The sequence below is a fragment of the Patagioenas fasciata genome, chromosome 5, assembly GCF_037038585.1.
Source record: "Patagioenas fasciata isolate bPatFas1 chromosome 5, bPatFas1.hap1, whole genome shotgun sequence".
Taxonomy (NCBI): Eukaryota; Metazoa; Chordata; class Aves; order Columbiformes; family Columbidae; genus Patagioenas; species Patagioenas fasciata.
The window spans coordinates 16,743,857-16,758,741 of record NC_092524.1 but is presented as its reverse complement, the minus strand read 5'-3'; the positions used below and the strand labels follow the sequence as shown (position 1 = coordinate 16,758,741).

At 44.5% G+C, this 14,885-nt stretch overlaps 1 protein-coding gene across 1 annotated transcript in view; it reads right to left on the bottom strand.

Annotated features, from left to right (window-relative positions):
• The window catches only part of TH (tyrosine hydroxylase), a 24,811-nt gene extending 9,926 nt beyond the window's left edge, over positions 1-14,885 (bottom strand). The window contains exons 1-12 of the mRNA XM_065839360.2: positions 14,752-14,885; positions 10,033-10,242; positions 6,384-6,558; positions 5,516-5,604; positions 5,232-5,299; positions 3,396-3,446; positions 2,263-2,408; positions 1,735-1,870; positions 1,533-1,602; positions 1,180-1,236; positions 488-583; positions 180-313 (exon numbers count right to left, since the gene is read on the bottom strand). Coding sequence (XP_065695432.1) covers positions 180-313; positions 488-583; positions 1,180-1,236; positions 1,533-1,602; positions 1,735-1,870; positions 2,263-2,408; positions 3,396-3,446; positions 5,232-5,299; positions 5,516-5,604; positions 6,384-6,558; positions 10,033-10,242; positions 14,752-14,841 — 1,322 coding nt within the window. The 5' untranslated portion in view covers positions 14,842-14,885. The remainder of the gene's footprint in view (positions 1-179; positions 314-487; positions 584-1,179; positions 1,237-1,532; positions 1,603-1,734; positions 1,871-2,262; positions 2,409-3,395; positions 3,447-5,231; positions 5,300-5,515; positions 5,605-6,383; positions 6,559-10,032; positions 10,243-14,751) is intronic.

Here is a 14,885-nt window from a genome sequence, read left to right as displayed (position 1 = left end):
AGGGGCTGAGGCTGGACCCTGTGGGAGCTGGAGAACCACTTTACTTTGACAGACCTGACAACAGTTTCCAGAGTACTTCTGAGACCTTGAATTGAAAGCAGCCATGGTGCCAAGCCCTGCTTCAATATATTATAGCTTCATTTCCTTTTCTTTGGGTCACCCTCACCATCCAGTCCTACCTCAGTTTAATTTTTGCATCACTGAAGCTCTCAGACACAAAATAGACAGACTGGTAGTTCTGGTCCTGGTAGGGCTGAACAGCAGCAGCGTCAGGGTCGAAGTCCCTCACCTCTGGTTCATCTGACAGGGAGTGCTATGGACACAGCAGAAAAATGCCAGAATAAAATTAAGAGGATCAGAGAGCATGTATGTGACAGACAGAGAGGGAGGCTAGATCAGATAAAGTCATTGGAGATTTGCGGAGAAGGAAGGTGTTTGCTATACAGGATCTAGAGCAGAGAGAAAGGCAAATTATGCTGGGACTTACTATGAGCTCCCCATATGAAGACAGAAGCCCAGCTCCATAGGCTTTGACTATCCCATTCTGTCTGCAGAGTCCAAACTCCACTGTAAACCAGTAAAGCTGTGAAAGGAGAAAGAAAAATGCATAGGGGACACAGCTTCACCTCTTCATCTCCCTGTCACTTCTGAGCACTTGCATCGCAGCCAGGGTCTAGGCTTGTTTAAATGAGCGGGTGCCTGGCACGTTGTTCTCTCGCCTTACCCTGCACCCACCACTGCTACAGCAAAGTGCTAAACTAAATTGCTGCCATGCCAGGAAGAGATGGAAACTGAGTCCCCAGGCTGGTCCCCTGCACATCTGGCCATTGCATAGGCTGCCATTCAGTGCCCTTGGAGCAGGATGGGTCACCTTGCAGAGGGAGAGCCAAAGGAAGTGGATGTCATTTAATCCCATCCCAAAGAGTCACAGCAGTGCTGTTGCTAGAAATACTTCATGATACTCTAGTGCCTGAGAAAATTGGGTTTATGTGCAAGTGAGCTCCGCTGTTTAACTGATCCGTGCTCTGCACAAGCACCATGAAAGCAGGGCTTGGGCTGCTCAGGTAGATGCTCTGAGCCTGCGGATCTGGGGAGACTAGGCTGGATCAGTTCCCCCGATACCACAGAGATGCTGCTGGAGGGGGTCAGAGACACCACCCAACAGAGAGGAAAACTTACAGTCGCAAGTTTCTCGATTTCTTCATCAGTTGCTCCCAGAGATGCCAGTCCAATGTCCTGGGAAGAGAAGGGAAGGGGTGAGTGTCAGGATAGATTTGGTCTGAGGGCCTCTGTCTTACTGTCTTGAGACAACACATATTGTTGCCCTGCACTGCCGTGCATCTGCTGGGGATTCATCGTGCTCAGACTAAAACTGTTTTGCTGCAGAGCCTGATATTTTTACTCTATATTCTCAGTCAATCACTAGGTCTCCTCAACATTGTGCTTAATATAAATACATCCTAGAACAAGAAATGCTTAGGTGGTGAGACTGTGGTTGTCTTGGGTTCCCACCTTATGCCCTTCCCCCTTACCTGAGAGAACTGGGCAAATGTCTTGTCAGCCAGCATTGGGATGTGCCCCAGCAGCTCGTGACAGCAGTCCCTGCCAATGCCCAGTGGAAAGGTGAAGAACGCAGTCAGCAGCAGATAGAGTTTGCCCATTAGGGAGAAGGTTAGTTGCTGGCCAGGTGGGATGCCCAGGCAGCAGAGGTGATTGGGGCTGGGTGATACTCACGGCTCGGGGGAGTGCATGGGTGAGGATGCGTGGCGGATGTACTGCGTGCACTGGAAGACGCGGAAGGCCAGGCTGGCGAGGAAGTCCCGCGCTGACAGCAAACCAGCCACTGGCCGGAGCTGGAAGCCAGTCCTCTCTGAAACAGCACAGACCATCTCTGCAGGGGCTGTGCTGGTGCCCCATTTTCCCCGCACGGACAGCAAAAACATCAGTGCTGGAAACTAAAGGGTTTCTGCTGTGTCGGGCCCAGTCTTTCTGCTCCTGATAGGGAGCAATATCTGTTCTTTAGATGGCCAGTGGGAACATTTGACTATGGCTTTCACCTTCAGTTGCAGCCCACTGTGTTTAGCTGCAGTCCCCACTGCCTAGGATCTACTCTGTGGGCAATACACAAGCCTCCAGCAGCTCTCCTCCCAAGTGTCTGCCCACACACTCCTCCTTCGGGTTCAGCTTTCCTGGCTCTAGCTGCCACCACCATGTTGGAGCCCTGGCAGAACCTGGGCCTGGGTGCTTCAGGCTTGTACCCACCTTTTAGGAAGCGGGAGACCTCCTCCAGCTGAGGGATGTTATTCTCGTTGTAGCCACAGAATTTCTCCAGTAGACCGAAAGCTTCAAGGTACTCCTTGCAGGCATGGGTGGGGTATAGAGTCTTCAGGGTGCTGTACACCTCCTTCCTTCAGGACAAGAGATGGCAGACACTCAGTGGCTTGTTGTGTTCAGTCCTCTCCTGTCCTCTGGTTATACACTATCAAACCTCTAGGCTTCTTGTCCTTTCTCCTTTCTCCACCACTAAGTCTATGTCTGTGTGCATTGATAGGGGTATGTAAACATATAGACGCACATTCAAATGAGCCTGTAAAGCCAGCAGCTGTATCTGCACAGAACTATTTCTGACCTTGAAGGTCAGAAGATTGTATAAAACGTATTAACTGGTATTAAAATATTCCCTGTGGGTTACCTCCTGAAGTTGTACTGTGAAGACAGTCAATATAACCAGGAGATGGCCTTGTTTAGGAGCCTGTGTACTCAGCTCATATAAACTGGCCAGCCTTGTTTTCAGAGACACTCCTGCAGCAACACTGCTGGAAATAAACTTGTTCAAAGTGTTTTCATGAGTGGGGACAGCAAGGTACCCTCCAGATATTCACCATGGGCCTCATACTTCTTTCTGCAGCTATGATAACTGCCCTTTGGAGGCTGCTACTAAGCCAGGTGCTCTTGGAGAGGCAGGACTCCAATTTATCTACCTCACTCTCTGGGGAGGATCCTTTGTGGGAAACTCCTGGGGGCTGCAGCGTGAAAGTGCTCTTGGTGCAGCCCCAAAAGAGGAAGAGACAGAGTATCACTGTTTTGGATGTAGACTAGACTAGACTAGAAATGTCCTGAGTTGAAAAGGACTCACAAGAATCATCGAGTCCAACTCCTGTCCGTGCATAAGACAACCCCAAAATTCTCACCTTGTGTTTGAACTTATCTCCCAAATGCAGTTGCTACCAGAAAACACCATGCATTGAGTTACTGCTTTTTTGTAACAAGACATTAAGTGGGATGCTTGCACTTCTGATACATTTTTCAAGAGGTCACATCCTAACTGTTTAGGTTTTGATTACCAGCTTCTAGTGGTGAAGCAAATACGTGTCACAGATTAAATCAGTGCTCACCAGGTAGCGATCTCCTCTGCTGTGTACTCCACATGAGGGATTGGGTCCCCACTGCAAGGCAAAGGCACCATTACTGACAGTAGCAGAGCACAAGCCAGGCTCCTCTTCCCTTTGAGAAGGAAGCACTTTGGAGAAACTCTGCATGTCAAACGCTCTTCTTAAAACCAAACAGGGGGGTGAGAGGAAAGACAAAGCTTTAGTATTGGGTCAGTGGTACAGGTGTAACAAACACATAAACACAGAGAAAAGCATTAGTCTAACCAGAGGTTATAAGTGAACACGGGATGAGCAAAAGCTTAGTGGGCATAACACTAAAAAAAAAAAAAAAAAAAAAAAGTTGAAGTTTTCACTGGGAAAAAAAAAAAAAGAAACTTTGTGTGAAAATAAATTAATTTCATGTGCCTGAACTTCAGGGGGCTGATGGCTTCAAGAATGAATCGGTGGTGGGGAAATAAAAGCAGCGAATAAGGAAAACTAAATACATTTGAACCGCAGGAAAATATATTGTCAGTAAGACTAAGGGCACAAAGACAGAAAATCTTAATACTGTTGTAAGTGGGAATTAAATAAGACTGACACTTCTGCCTTTTCTGCATCATAATTAGCAATTGTATTTTCTGAATCCTTCTGTTCTGTATTTGAACAAATGAGATGTTCACGTATTACAGCAATAAAGCATAGTTCTTTTTCCATTAACAGCCTGAAGGGATGCTACACAGGGGCTCATAAATGCCAATCTGCAGATGAGATGTGAGAGAAGACATCTTAAATGGGTGCATCATCTTAGGAGAGTATTTTTTCCTGTGTCCCTCAGGACTCTCCTGCTGACATAGTGACTTTCTGTGCATTTAGTATTAGTACAGGATAAAAACATCAATGTCTGTATCCTGGGCTTCAAATCTGCAAAGAACATGGAACCTAATAAAGCAGAAAGCCATTCTGAGATCACCCTAGTTCCAGGAGTAGCTCAAGAAGGTGACCCATATAATTTCCATAGCCTGCTTTCATATGGCTCGCTACAGAAATCTACATTTAAAGTGCTGTTCGGAGAGAGAGACGCTATGGTGAAAGGCAGTATTACTGAATAGGATCTAGGAAATATTTTACAAACCAGACTGAATACTAGAGTTCAATTTGATGTTGTAGTGAAGAGGCTGAGTGCTATTACTGCATATATCAGAACAGAAGTATTAAGTGGGAGTATAAGAGATAGTCTTAAATCTATATAAGACAACAATGAGACCATTACTGGAATCTATTTAATTTATCAGAGAGAGTTAGGAGGTGAACAATTCAGTCTATAAATACCTTCATAAACAAAACAAAACAAAACAAAAATGAAAGTCTGATAGCAGAATTCAATCTAATAGATGAAAGGCATGTGTGATCTCTTGGGTGAAAGTCAAAGCTAACAAAGTTCAGTTTAGAAATAAACCCTACATTTTTTCACAGCCAGGATAATGAACCGCTGGGACAAGTTTTCTGTGCACCTGGTAGCTTTTTCAGTACTTCAAACACTGAAGTCAGGATTAGATGTCATTCTAAAACAGATGCTACAATTCAAAATGAAGTTGGACATCTGATGGAATTATACGTGGCTTTTGTTATGCAGGAAATTTATTCAGGTTTTATTAGTGTATGAATTAATGACCAGAGACATTTTTTAATTAACAAGAAACCCAAATACATAGAGAGAAGAGGCACACAAAAAGAGCTGTCAAGGCTGAATGGGGAGACAAAACGTAAAAGATGTCTCATGTAAGTCGCACAATGAGTTCCCAACAGGTTGCATTGGAATGGCATTATCCCCATATGGATGTTAGGAAAGAGACTTACTGCTTATAGTGAAAAGCAATTTCTGCTATTGATTTCCTTCTCTGGCGATATACTTGGTCAGAGTAGCCCTGTGATGACAAACAGGAACAGAGACAGGATTTTTAATCAGTTACTATAACTTCTCACCCAACAAAGTTCATCACTGGCTGGAGGAACTTCTTTCCTGCTGGTGATTGCACGATAGTTCCCTGATCAGCTGAAATAATAGGTGTTCTCCAGGTGCCTGCTTCTGAGGGAAGGCTCAGGACTCCCATGTGAGGATGCGGCCACACAGACTGACTCACCGGGTGATCCAAATCCAAGTCAGGGTCAAACTTGGTGACCAAATGATGGCACTTGTCCAGCTCACAGATTTTTCTGGGAAACCAGTGAACTGTGGGGAAAGAGAAAGATAAAAACTAGCTGTGGAAGTGAGGATGGAGCATCCCCTGCTTGAATAATATACATCTGACCTGGTGTACCAAATGCACACACACAACATCATAGGACACAGTTGTGCCTTCTGGGAAGTAGTCCCACACTCTCAGCACTCCTGTCCTCGAATCAGGTCTAATGCCGTGATCTCCATTTCATTACCTCCCTGCCTATCTCTCAGCAGAGTGTTTTGTGACAAAAGTAAACAAGAAGATGAAAATTGGATTTTACTTCTAGATTCCAGACTTCACATTAAAAACAAATCCAGAGGTCCGGCTGATCATTGAGTAATTTCTGCAGATTTCTAGGGATATTTTACAGTAAGAATCACCTGTCTTATGAACAGGATGGCATGGGGGGTGTCTTGTAATTTAGTGGTGGATCTGTACAGAGTTCCCAACACATAGTTAGGAAACTACTTTACATTTATAATAAAAAACAGTAGTAGGCATGGAAAACTCTGTGGGATAGGTATAAAGAAAACATGAAATTTCATCATCTATTTCTATTTTTTCAATCTGGTGACAGAAGAACTGTCTATGGACTCTGCAGTCAGTTGAGAAATGGGCAAGGAGGGAAGTGGCTTTCAGGATTCAGGTGTCCCAGAGGCACTCTTTTCTGATTTGCTCAAATTCAGTACACGGTAGCCCTTCCGCTTTTCTGGGAATAACAAAAGCTCCACCCTGTCTCTACAGCTCAGCCTGTCCACAAAACTGTAACAGCTTCTAAGTTACTTACATTTGTCTTCCTTAGTGGTCCTCACATCTTCTGCTACCCTCTTGATGGAGCTAATGAAAGTATTGAGGTCAGAGCTGTGTAGTTCACAGCGCACAAAGTACTCCAGTTCAGCGGTCCCTTCACGGGGCTTTCGGCTAAGCCTGGTCTCCAGGTGGTGAATTTTGGCTTCAAATGTCTTTTAGGACATGGAAATGGAGAACAAAAACATTAAACAATACTTGAAACACCTGCTGGTACTTCCCAAAGGTGCCCATATGGATACATTTGGGAGGGACAGCCCTTTGTATTTTTCTTCTACTTCCCCTCCCTTGGGATAAACACACTTCTCCATTAATTTCACTGTTTTTCCTTCTTGCACAGACAACCAGTGAGACTGGCCAATAACTATCAAGAGAAGACTTCCATAGTGGCAAAGAAGATCATATCAAGCGGGGAAACTGATGTGGCAAAACACCACCTCCCATGACCCCCTTTCCATCCGTCTCTCAGCTGAGGTGAAGGTGCTTTGGGGCTGGTTTGGGGTTGTGGGGCGGTGACGCGTAGGGGCGAGCGCTGCGCGGGCACGGGCAGGCGGCGCTGGCCGCGGTGCTGAACCAGCGGGGCTTGGCCCGCCCCCGACAGCGGCGGCGGTAATTTGGGGATCGCTTTCAGAGCTGGGATCGTTCGGGACCGTTATTAGAATTGACCGTCCCCAAATAATAAGAAGCAGACAAGATGGAGTCTATAGTCTTCCAAAGGGCCCTGGTAGATTTGTGGATATTTTCTCAGTGAAAACTGGCAGTACAAGCACAGATCTCTGGGCAGCAACCCAACCTTCCCAATGTATCTGTGAGATCTTTGGTAAAGGAAGGGACATGATTTCTTTTGTTAATTGGAGGCAAAAAAAATGAGAAGGAACAGATGCGACGCCACAGGTAAATTAAATTTAGGCCTGTGTTTTTGAATGTACCTACCAATTTCTCTATTACATTGTCGCCTCAACAATCAATGCCTTTGCATTAATCTGTCAGCTGTGATTGCATTACCTATGCTTTGGCTGCATGAAACACATATAGCAGAGGGAAGTCAGCTTCCCTGCAGCCTGGTTCATGATGAGGCAAATGTCATTATGCCCATCTGCTTTCATATCTTGTACCTGCATTGCCAGAGGGATCTGGGAAATGAATCTTCCTCTGCCGTGGCTTGACATGCTTTTCTTTTTATTATATTTAGAGTTCTCTCTGTGACAAGCTCAAAGAGCTTTTTTTTTTTTTTTTTAACCAGAAGAGATCTTGATGAAGCAAGTAAATTGCTCCAGGAACTAAAAAACAATATTTTAACATAAGCTGCCCTTGTTTCTTGCTTGATGTTCTAGAAATTGTTTAGATTATAGACTTTAAATCCAGTGTAACAGAAAATATACCAAGTACAAGAGCCTACATTTCGATGTTTCATACCCACTAAGCAGTGTATTGCATTTGAAATGTTAACACTGATGGATTTTTCATGCCTTATGTGGCAGCTGTGCACTTCTAGGAAGGAGACCTCAACTACAGCAATACAAAGGCTTTTGTCTGACAAGCTTGTCTTTGGGATTCTTTCAGTTTTGATACAAGAACAATATGTTTCCCAGGAAACATATTTTCTTGCAACAGTCCTCCTAGAGAAGATGCAAGATATTTTGTAATTTCACCCAAAGGGTGCTGGAGCACTGGAACAAGCTCCCCAGGGAGGTGTCACAGCCCCAAGCCTGACAATGTTCAAGAAGAGATTGGACAACACCCTCAGACACATGGTATGAACTATGGAGTTGTCATACACAGGGACAGGAGTTGGACTCAATGATTCTTGTGGGCCCCTTCCAACTCAGGACATTCTATGATTCTATGATTTTGTAATTGCTGAAGATCTTGAACACTTTTCATAAGATTATCAGAGATAGCACTACTTGGGCGATGAATAGCTAGAATGCCCACAATTTCAGGGAAATACTTATCACCAAAACACACTTTTTATGTGTTTACAGCTGTTAGGCAGTGGGTTTGCTGTACAGGGTTTCTGGTGATCTATTTTCACCTCAGAAGTGGTGACATTTCATAGGGAAGGTGTTATATAATTATCATGTGTATTAATATATGAGCTAGCAGTATGCCCTTGTGATGAGAAAGGCCAACCACATACTTAATTGTAGTAGTAAGACTGCAGACAATAGGTCAAGGGAAGTGAATCCTCCTCTCTATCTGGGATGACAGAGACCACATCTGGAGTACCATGTCCCATAGAAGAAAGATATTGATGCATTGTAGCAGTTACAGTGGATGGCTGCCAAGATGCTCATGGGGGCAGAGCACAATGTTATATGATGAAAGACTGAGGAAATTGGATTGTTTCAGCCTTAAGAAGTGAAGGGGCAGGAGAGATTGAGTCACTGTCTACTAGTAGTGGTGGGAGGATGTAAACAACACAGAGATTTGTCTCAACAGTACACAGTGGGAAACAAGAGGCAATGGGCTCAAGCTGGAAGCAAGGGAAAAAGAAAACAAACAAACAAACAAACAAACAAATAACCAAACAAAAAACCAAACAGATAATATCTTTTTATCATGTAGGCTGTCAAACACTGCTCAAGGGGTTCAAAGAGACTGTGGGATCTCAAGCTTGGTGATTTTCAGCATGCAACTAACATGGCCCCAAACAACCTGCTGTGACTGGACCTGCTCTGAGCAGGAGATTGGACTAGAGACCTCCAGGGGCCCCTCACAATCCATGTGACTGATTAACAGGAACAAATTGTCCTCTCCCCACTGAAGTCAATGAAATTAAACTACTGCAGATAAACCATGACTCAGAACCTCAGTTTGTAAAACACTTTTGAATCCTTCTGGATGAAAATATACTACATAAATGCAAGTTGTCATATTTTGATTACTGTTTAAATAGTTAGCGCTTATCTCAGTCTTTCCATTCATGGTAATGAGATCCTAGATAATGTAACACTATATTGCTGGCTCAGGGGAAAATGCTCAATTAGTTACCAGTTTTCCTTGATACTATATACAGGTTGCATTTCTGGGGGGAACCAAGAGAACCCTTAACATGTGAATCAAACTCATCCCTTAAGTAGGAAGCTAATTTTGAAATCGTTATGTAGGTTTTACACCCAGGGTGAAAGTTGTTCCTGTAACTCTTTGATCAAATAAATGTGGCGATACCATTCAGAGACTGCCAAAGCCTTGACCCACAAGCAGGGCAGGTTTGGTCTTTAGCCACAAAGGGCACATGGTATGTTTTGAATATGGGATGAGAGCCCTGCACATGAAGTTGAAGTGCTGAGCAGTAGAGGGAACCGTCAGAGTATTCTACAAGCCACAAGGATGTGGATTGTGGGTGTGAAACTGTGTGGTTGGCTCCAGTAATTAAGCGAAGTTAAGCCCAGAGCTTAACAGCCCTACCAGACAGAGATGTGATACATTCCTAGTGATGGAAAGTGAGGCCACACTGGGGCACGAGTAAAGCATGACTGTGGGGACATCAGACAACTAAATGATAATTGGCAGTAGTCAGACCTAGTCTGGGTCTTCTTTAGCTGACTGAAGTGATATTTCTTACAGAACAGCCAGGAAATGTGTAGTGTATTCCTTGATTCCAATACAACAGTTTGGGTACTCACCTCAAATACTTTAAATGCACGGGACAGTGGTGAAGTCTTGGTTCCTTTGAGCATGAAGAAGAGGTTCAGCATGGCTCTCCCATCCTTCTCCTCAAAGACAATTGTCTCCGTAGACTCTGTGGCATCAGAGGCTGCAGCTGCAGCTGCAGCCTCTCTTTCCTTCCTGGCATCTTCAATGAGGCTTTGGCGTCTGCCAATGAACCGCGGAGACTGAAGGCAGAATAGAAATAAATAACACTTCTGATAGAGCTGTAGGGGAGATCAGAGGCAATGCTGGTAGCTGGGTGAGGTGTGACAAATGTGTCTCGGCAGAGAAAAGAAGGTTGGACTGACTTGCCTGGCTTTGTAGAGGAACATCTGGTAATGAGTACTGAGGCTTAAGAATTGAACTTTTAGAAATGTTGATGTTTAGGAAAAATCTGTGTAAAATATTATTGTAGCATGATTAGAGAGTGGGCTTCACCCCTCACCTTCCCTAGCAACAGTTTTCAATATCCTTCAAAAAATAAAAATGAGAAACTATCTTACACAGTTTTCAATGTCTGCTGAACTCAAGAGAAGAGGCATTAGATTAACATCTGAGAAAAGATAGACTATGAGGGACAGCTGAAGCCCACAGCTGTGGTCGGGCCCAGAAACATGAACTGTTTGCAGGTATATTAGCAGGGCAGCTTAGCTAAACTTCTTGCAGTATCCAACGTGACATTTTCTTCTGCTTGCCCATTGAAGTGTAATTGGAACCACATCCATATACACCAAAAAATAAACTCCTTCAACCAATCTATAGGTTTGTTTTGTCCCAACAAACTCCTGCAACAAAATGCTGCAACGCTGTGCTTGGGGTCATATTAGGTCACTTGTTTGTATTTATAGTGAGCTACAAGCTATTTCCATCACTACTGTTTCTTTTGTTATACAAATAGCTCATATACTAACTTATTTGTTCCTGGTCTTTTTACAACCAGGTTTCCATTTAGAGGTAGCTCAGCTGTTTCCCATTTTCTGTGTTCAATGCCCAAACTAGATGGCAAACCCTCAGAACTTGGTAAAAGAAACATTTTACCAAGGAAGGAACAGCATATAAAGCCATCTAGCATCTGCATACAGAGGGAGACAAGCTGAAGTTTTCCCTCTGATTACATTGAAAGTATTTGGAAAATATCTTCCCTACCTTGTGAAAATTTGGAGAATGTTTTCCTTTCAAAAAGCCTGCTCGAATACTAAGCCCATTTTCTCTCTGATTTTCAAAGCCTACCATCAGTAACTAATGTTTCCTGTGAAAATCCTCTCGGACACTTTAGTGGTGTAAAGCTGACATTTTAAATGCAGTCTGAGAAATACTGCACTCTTAGGTGCCAGCCCACACGTTTCTATACAGTTGTTTTTTAATAAAGACACCCTTCTGAAGTTGTATTTGCTGATCCTCAACCCCTTTATTCCTTGTGGCACAGAAAAACTCCTTCTAACAAATAAGCACATATGGCTGCTTGTCTAAATTGAAAGTATTCATGCCCTAAGAGAGAAGACATCTAATAAGTATCCTCAGCCATAACTTTTAAAAGCTTGGGAGCATCTGCTCAGCTTTAAGCGTGTGTTTTATATTGCTACTGTGTTTGAAACTAAGCTGGTGTTTACTTTAAAGTGCCTGCAATAAGTAGGGCAAACAGCCTTGTGCTAGCCATGGTAACGGGGCTCTGCAATGGTCCCAAGCCAGGTATTGCGTTAGCCAAGGATGTTTTATCATAGCGTGCCCCAAGGCACAGAGGTGCAGCAGGATTTTACTTCTAGGGAAGAGAGGATGGAAATTAGACTCCCATGTTTAAGCTACAAATCAGGTTAAAATCTGACTAGAGGAGTTTAAATAGTGAGTAGACCTGTACAACTGGAAAGCTGCACTGGGAGCATCAGTCCCAACAAGTCAGACCTGTTAGCTGGGACTGGCTGGCCCCTGGCAGGCAGGAGAAGGGGATTTTGGTCCCTGTCAAGGGGTCCTGGAAGCTACTTAGTTCCATGCTGGCATGTTTTGGGTTGGTAAATCTAATAGATAATAGATAGATAGATAGATAGATGATAGATAGATAGATAGATAGATAGATAGATAGATAGATAGATAGATACATAGATAGATAAAAGGCTGAATTTTGCTTGGGAGAAGGGAGCTGGAAGGGGTCTGCCTGCCTGCCTGCTTGTGTGCTCCCCATCTCATCATCCTCTCCTCTGCCTCTCACATTTACGCTCATCAGGGTTTTACCTCCTTTTTGCTGGAAATTAGGAATCTGGGATATAAACTAACCAAACTGATCTCCCATGACAGATGCCTTCCTTGCTTTGGAAGGTGCCATTACATGGTATTTCCGAATCGTCTTGAAGGCTAATTCCCTGAGTGTATATCTAGTTACACTGTAAACTTTAATTCGATTTTGCAAAGTATTTATTTGCCTAACCAGGGCCTGATTCTGATAAAATCATTCACCTCTTAAGAAGTGTTAGTTTGTTTTTCCTTTTTTGAATTCGCTGCAGCTCAGAGAGCCCAGCCTGAGTAGTGTCATTACAAGTACTGTGTTCTGAGTTAAAGTACTTTGGCTTTTTTTTCCCTAGCTCATTATTTGCAGTAAGCAGGAAGGACCCTAAAAACTATTTCCCTCCCTGCAGTGTGGGGACAGTAATGACCCACCCCTGCTTCCCTAGACGCTCCTTCCTGCTGGTTTGTCTCCAGCTGCTGTCTTCTGCCTGTGTGCTCTGTAACCAAACCCTGCCCCAGTTGTAGTTCTGGGGTGCCTTTTAAAAACTATTAGCAGCAGAAAAACTAAATACAAAACAAAATAATTTTCTGCAGTGTGAGTTTGGTGTTTGGCTGGCACAGCTGACGTGTAAAATACCTGCTGGTGTAGATGAGTTCTGAGAATACAAAGGCCATTTTTTCCCCACAGATTGGACAGTTTCCCCTGCAGCGGGGTGCTGGTACCCAGGGCTCAATGGCAAGAGAACACAGAGCTGGTGTGGTGGTGGGCAGAGACTGGGTGGCCAATTGCTCATGGTCACGCCAGGAACACGCACTGTCACATACAAATGCAGAGTCATGCCTCTTGCCTGGTACAAGCCAGTAAAATAAGTGATGGGATTGTGGAGAGATTCTGTGCTAGGTGAGAGCAAAGGGCAAAGCGATTCGTGGAGCCTGCTTTCAGAGTGATCCTAACAGGGCTAAGGGTTTTTTAAAATTATTATTATTTTTTTAATGACAACTTCCATTCAAAGAAGGGATGCAAAGACAGGCTGAGGTTTTATGTCTGCCCCAGGCTGGATGAGCCGCTCACCCCAAGCAGGCTGCCACACTGCTGCCAGCACACCTGGTGAACCCAAAATCCTTTGGTCCCTTTGTTCAGTGGCCCATTTCCCATCAAACACGAAGCAGCACTCCAGAATGTGTAATAACCAAGCACTCATCCCTTCTCCAGACAGCAACAAGCGTCTCAAGTATCAATTTGATGAGCAACCTGAAATATACCGGGTTTTCAAGAACCACTTGAATGTTCATTATTTTGTTAGAGTGAAAAGGAGAATGAGAGGGAAGCCTTTCTTCATTTGCATTTATGAGAGAAAGCAAACTTACTTCCTTGTTTCCTAAATGTTTCTGTTCCCTTCCAGCACACTCCACTCTACAAAACACCTCTTGCTGCCTATGTAGTGGCTGATTTTACTGAATCAGAGCATCACACAGGGTTAAGAGGAGAGTGGGTGAAAAAGGCAGTGTGTGTAGGGGAGGGAAACAGGGAGCTCTATAACTGCCCTGCTGGAGTCACCTTACAGACATCTGCCAAGCACATCTGCTCCCTAATCCAGCTTGATTCCCAGGTTTCCACATGCTGAGCATCCTGAGGGGTCCCCTCCTGCTGCACCCACTGCCACGGGCTGCTCTGGCTCCTGCAGGGCCATCCACAGACTGGCCACATTCCTTACCCACAGGACTGTCCCATGCCAGGAGTCTCCAGGTTTCTCCTGCCTGTCCCGGCATTTGGGTTAGGAGGTGAAATGTCCCTGTCCCTACAGCCAGTCCAATGGATTGGCCAAACTTGGCTTTCTAAAGACACTTGTCAGCTCAACAGGAAGTTTTCCTCGTCCTTCCTTGCCACATACAGACCTGGTGTGCGTAGAAGCATTCCCCAAGCTAAATCCAGGACTGAGAACACACCAGGCAAGGCTGGGAACAGAAATGGGAGTGGGATGTGCTGGGAGAGAGCAAAACTGCGGACACAGCAGCAGTGAACAAACTGATTAAACGGCCTGTGCCTCGCACATTGTCTGAAATACAGGTACACTTTTTCATTATGCTGGAAACAGGTGAAATCTCTGGAGTTTTTTGCCTTGAAATCAGGAGAGCATTAAGGTTTTCAAATTACCTTTCACACTGGGGATTCCTTGTTAGTTCTGCCTTAGGTATACTACAGATTATTTACCTTGCTTTTTGTTGCCAGCGGCGGGATGTTGCATTAGTTCAAGCTTTAATCTACCTATAAGTTTGCATTTCACATGTACCACTATGTAGAGAGAACTGTTCAGGTAATTTCCCTTTGCCAGCCTGGAGCCTGGAGGTGCCCATCTGGGGAATCTCCCACAAGGGCAGTGTTGGTCCATCTATCCCACCCTGCCTCTGCATATAGCTACAGGAAAGGCTGCAGTTTTTGGAAGAGAAGGGAAAGAAGTGGAGTAGCTTTGTCTTACCATGATGGCCTCAGCTTGCTTGGAGTCCAGCTCTGACACCGCCCTGCGGAAGCCTTTGGCTGCAGAGGTGGAGATGTTCGGGGTTGGCATCTTTGCTCTTCCACGAGCTCTGATCTTCGCTTTCCAGCTTCTTG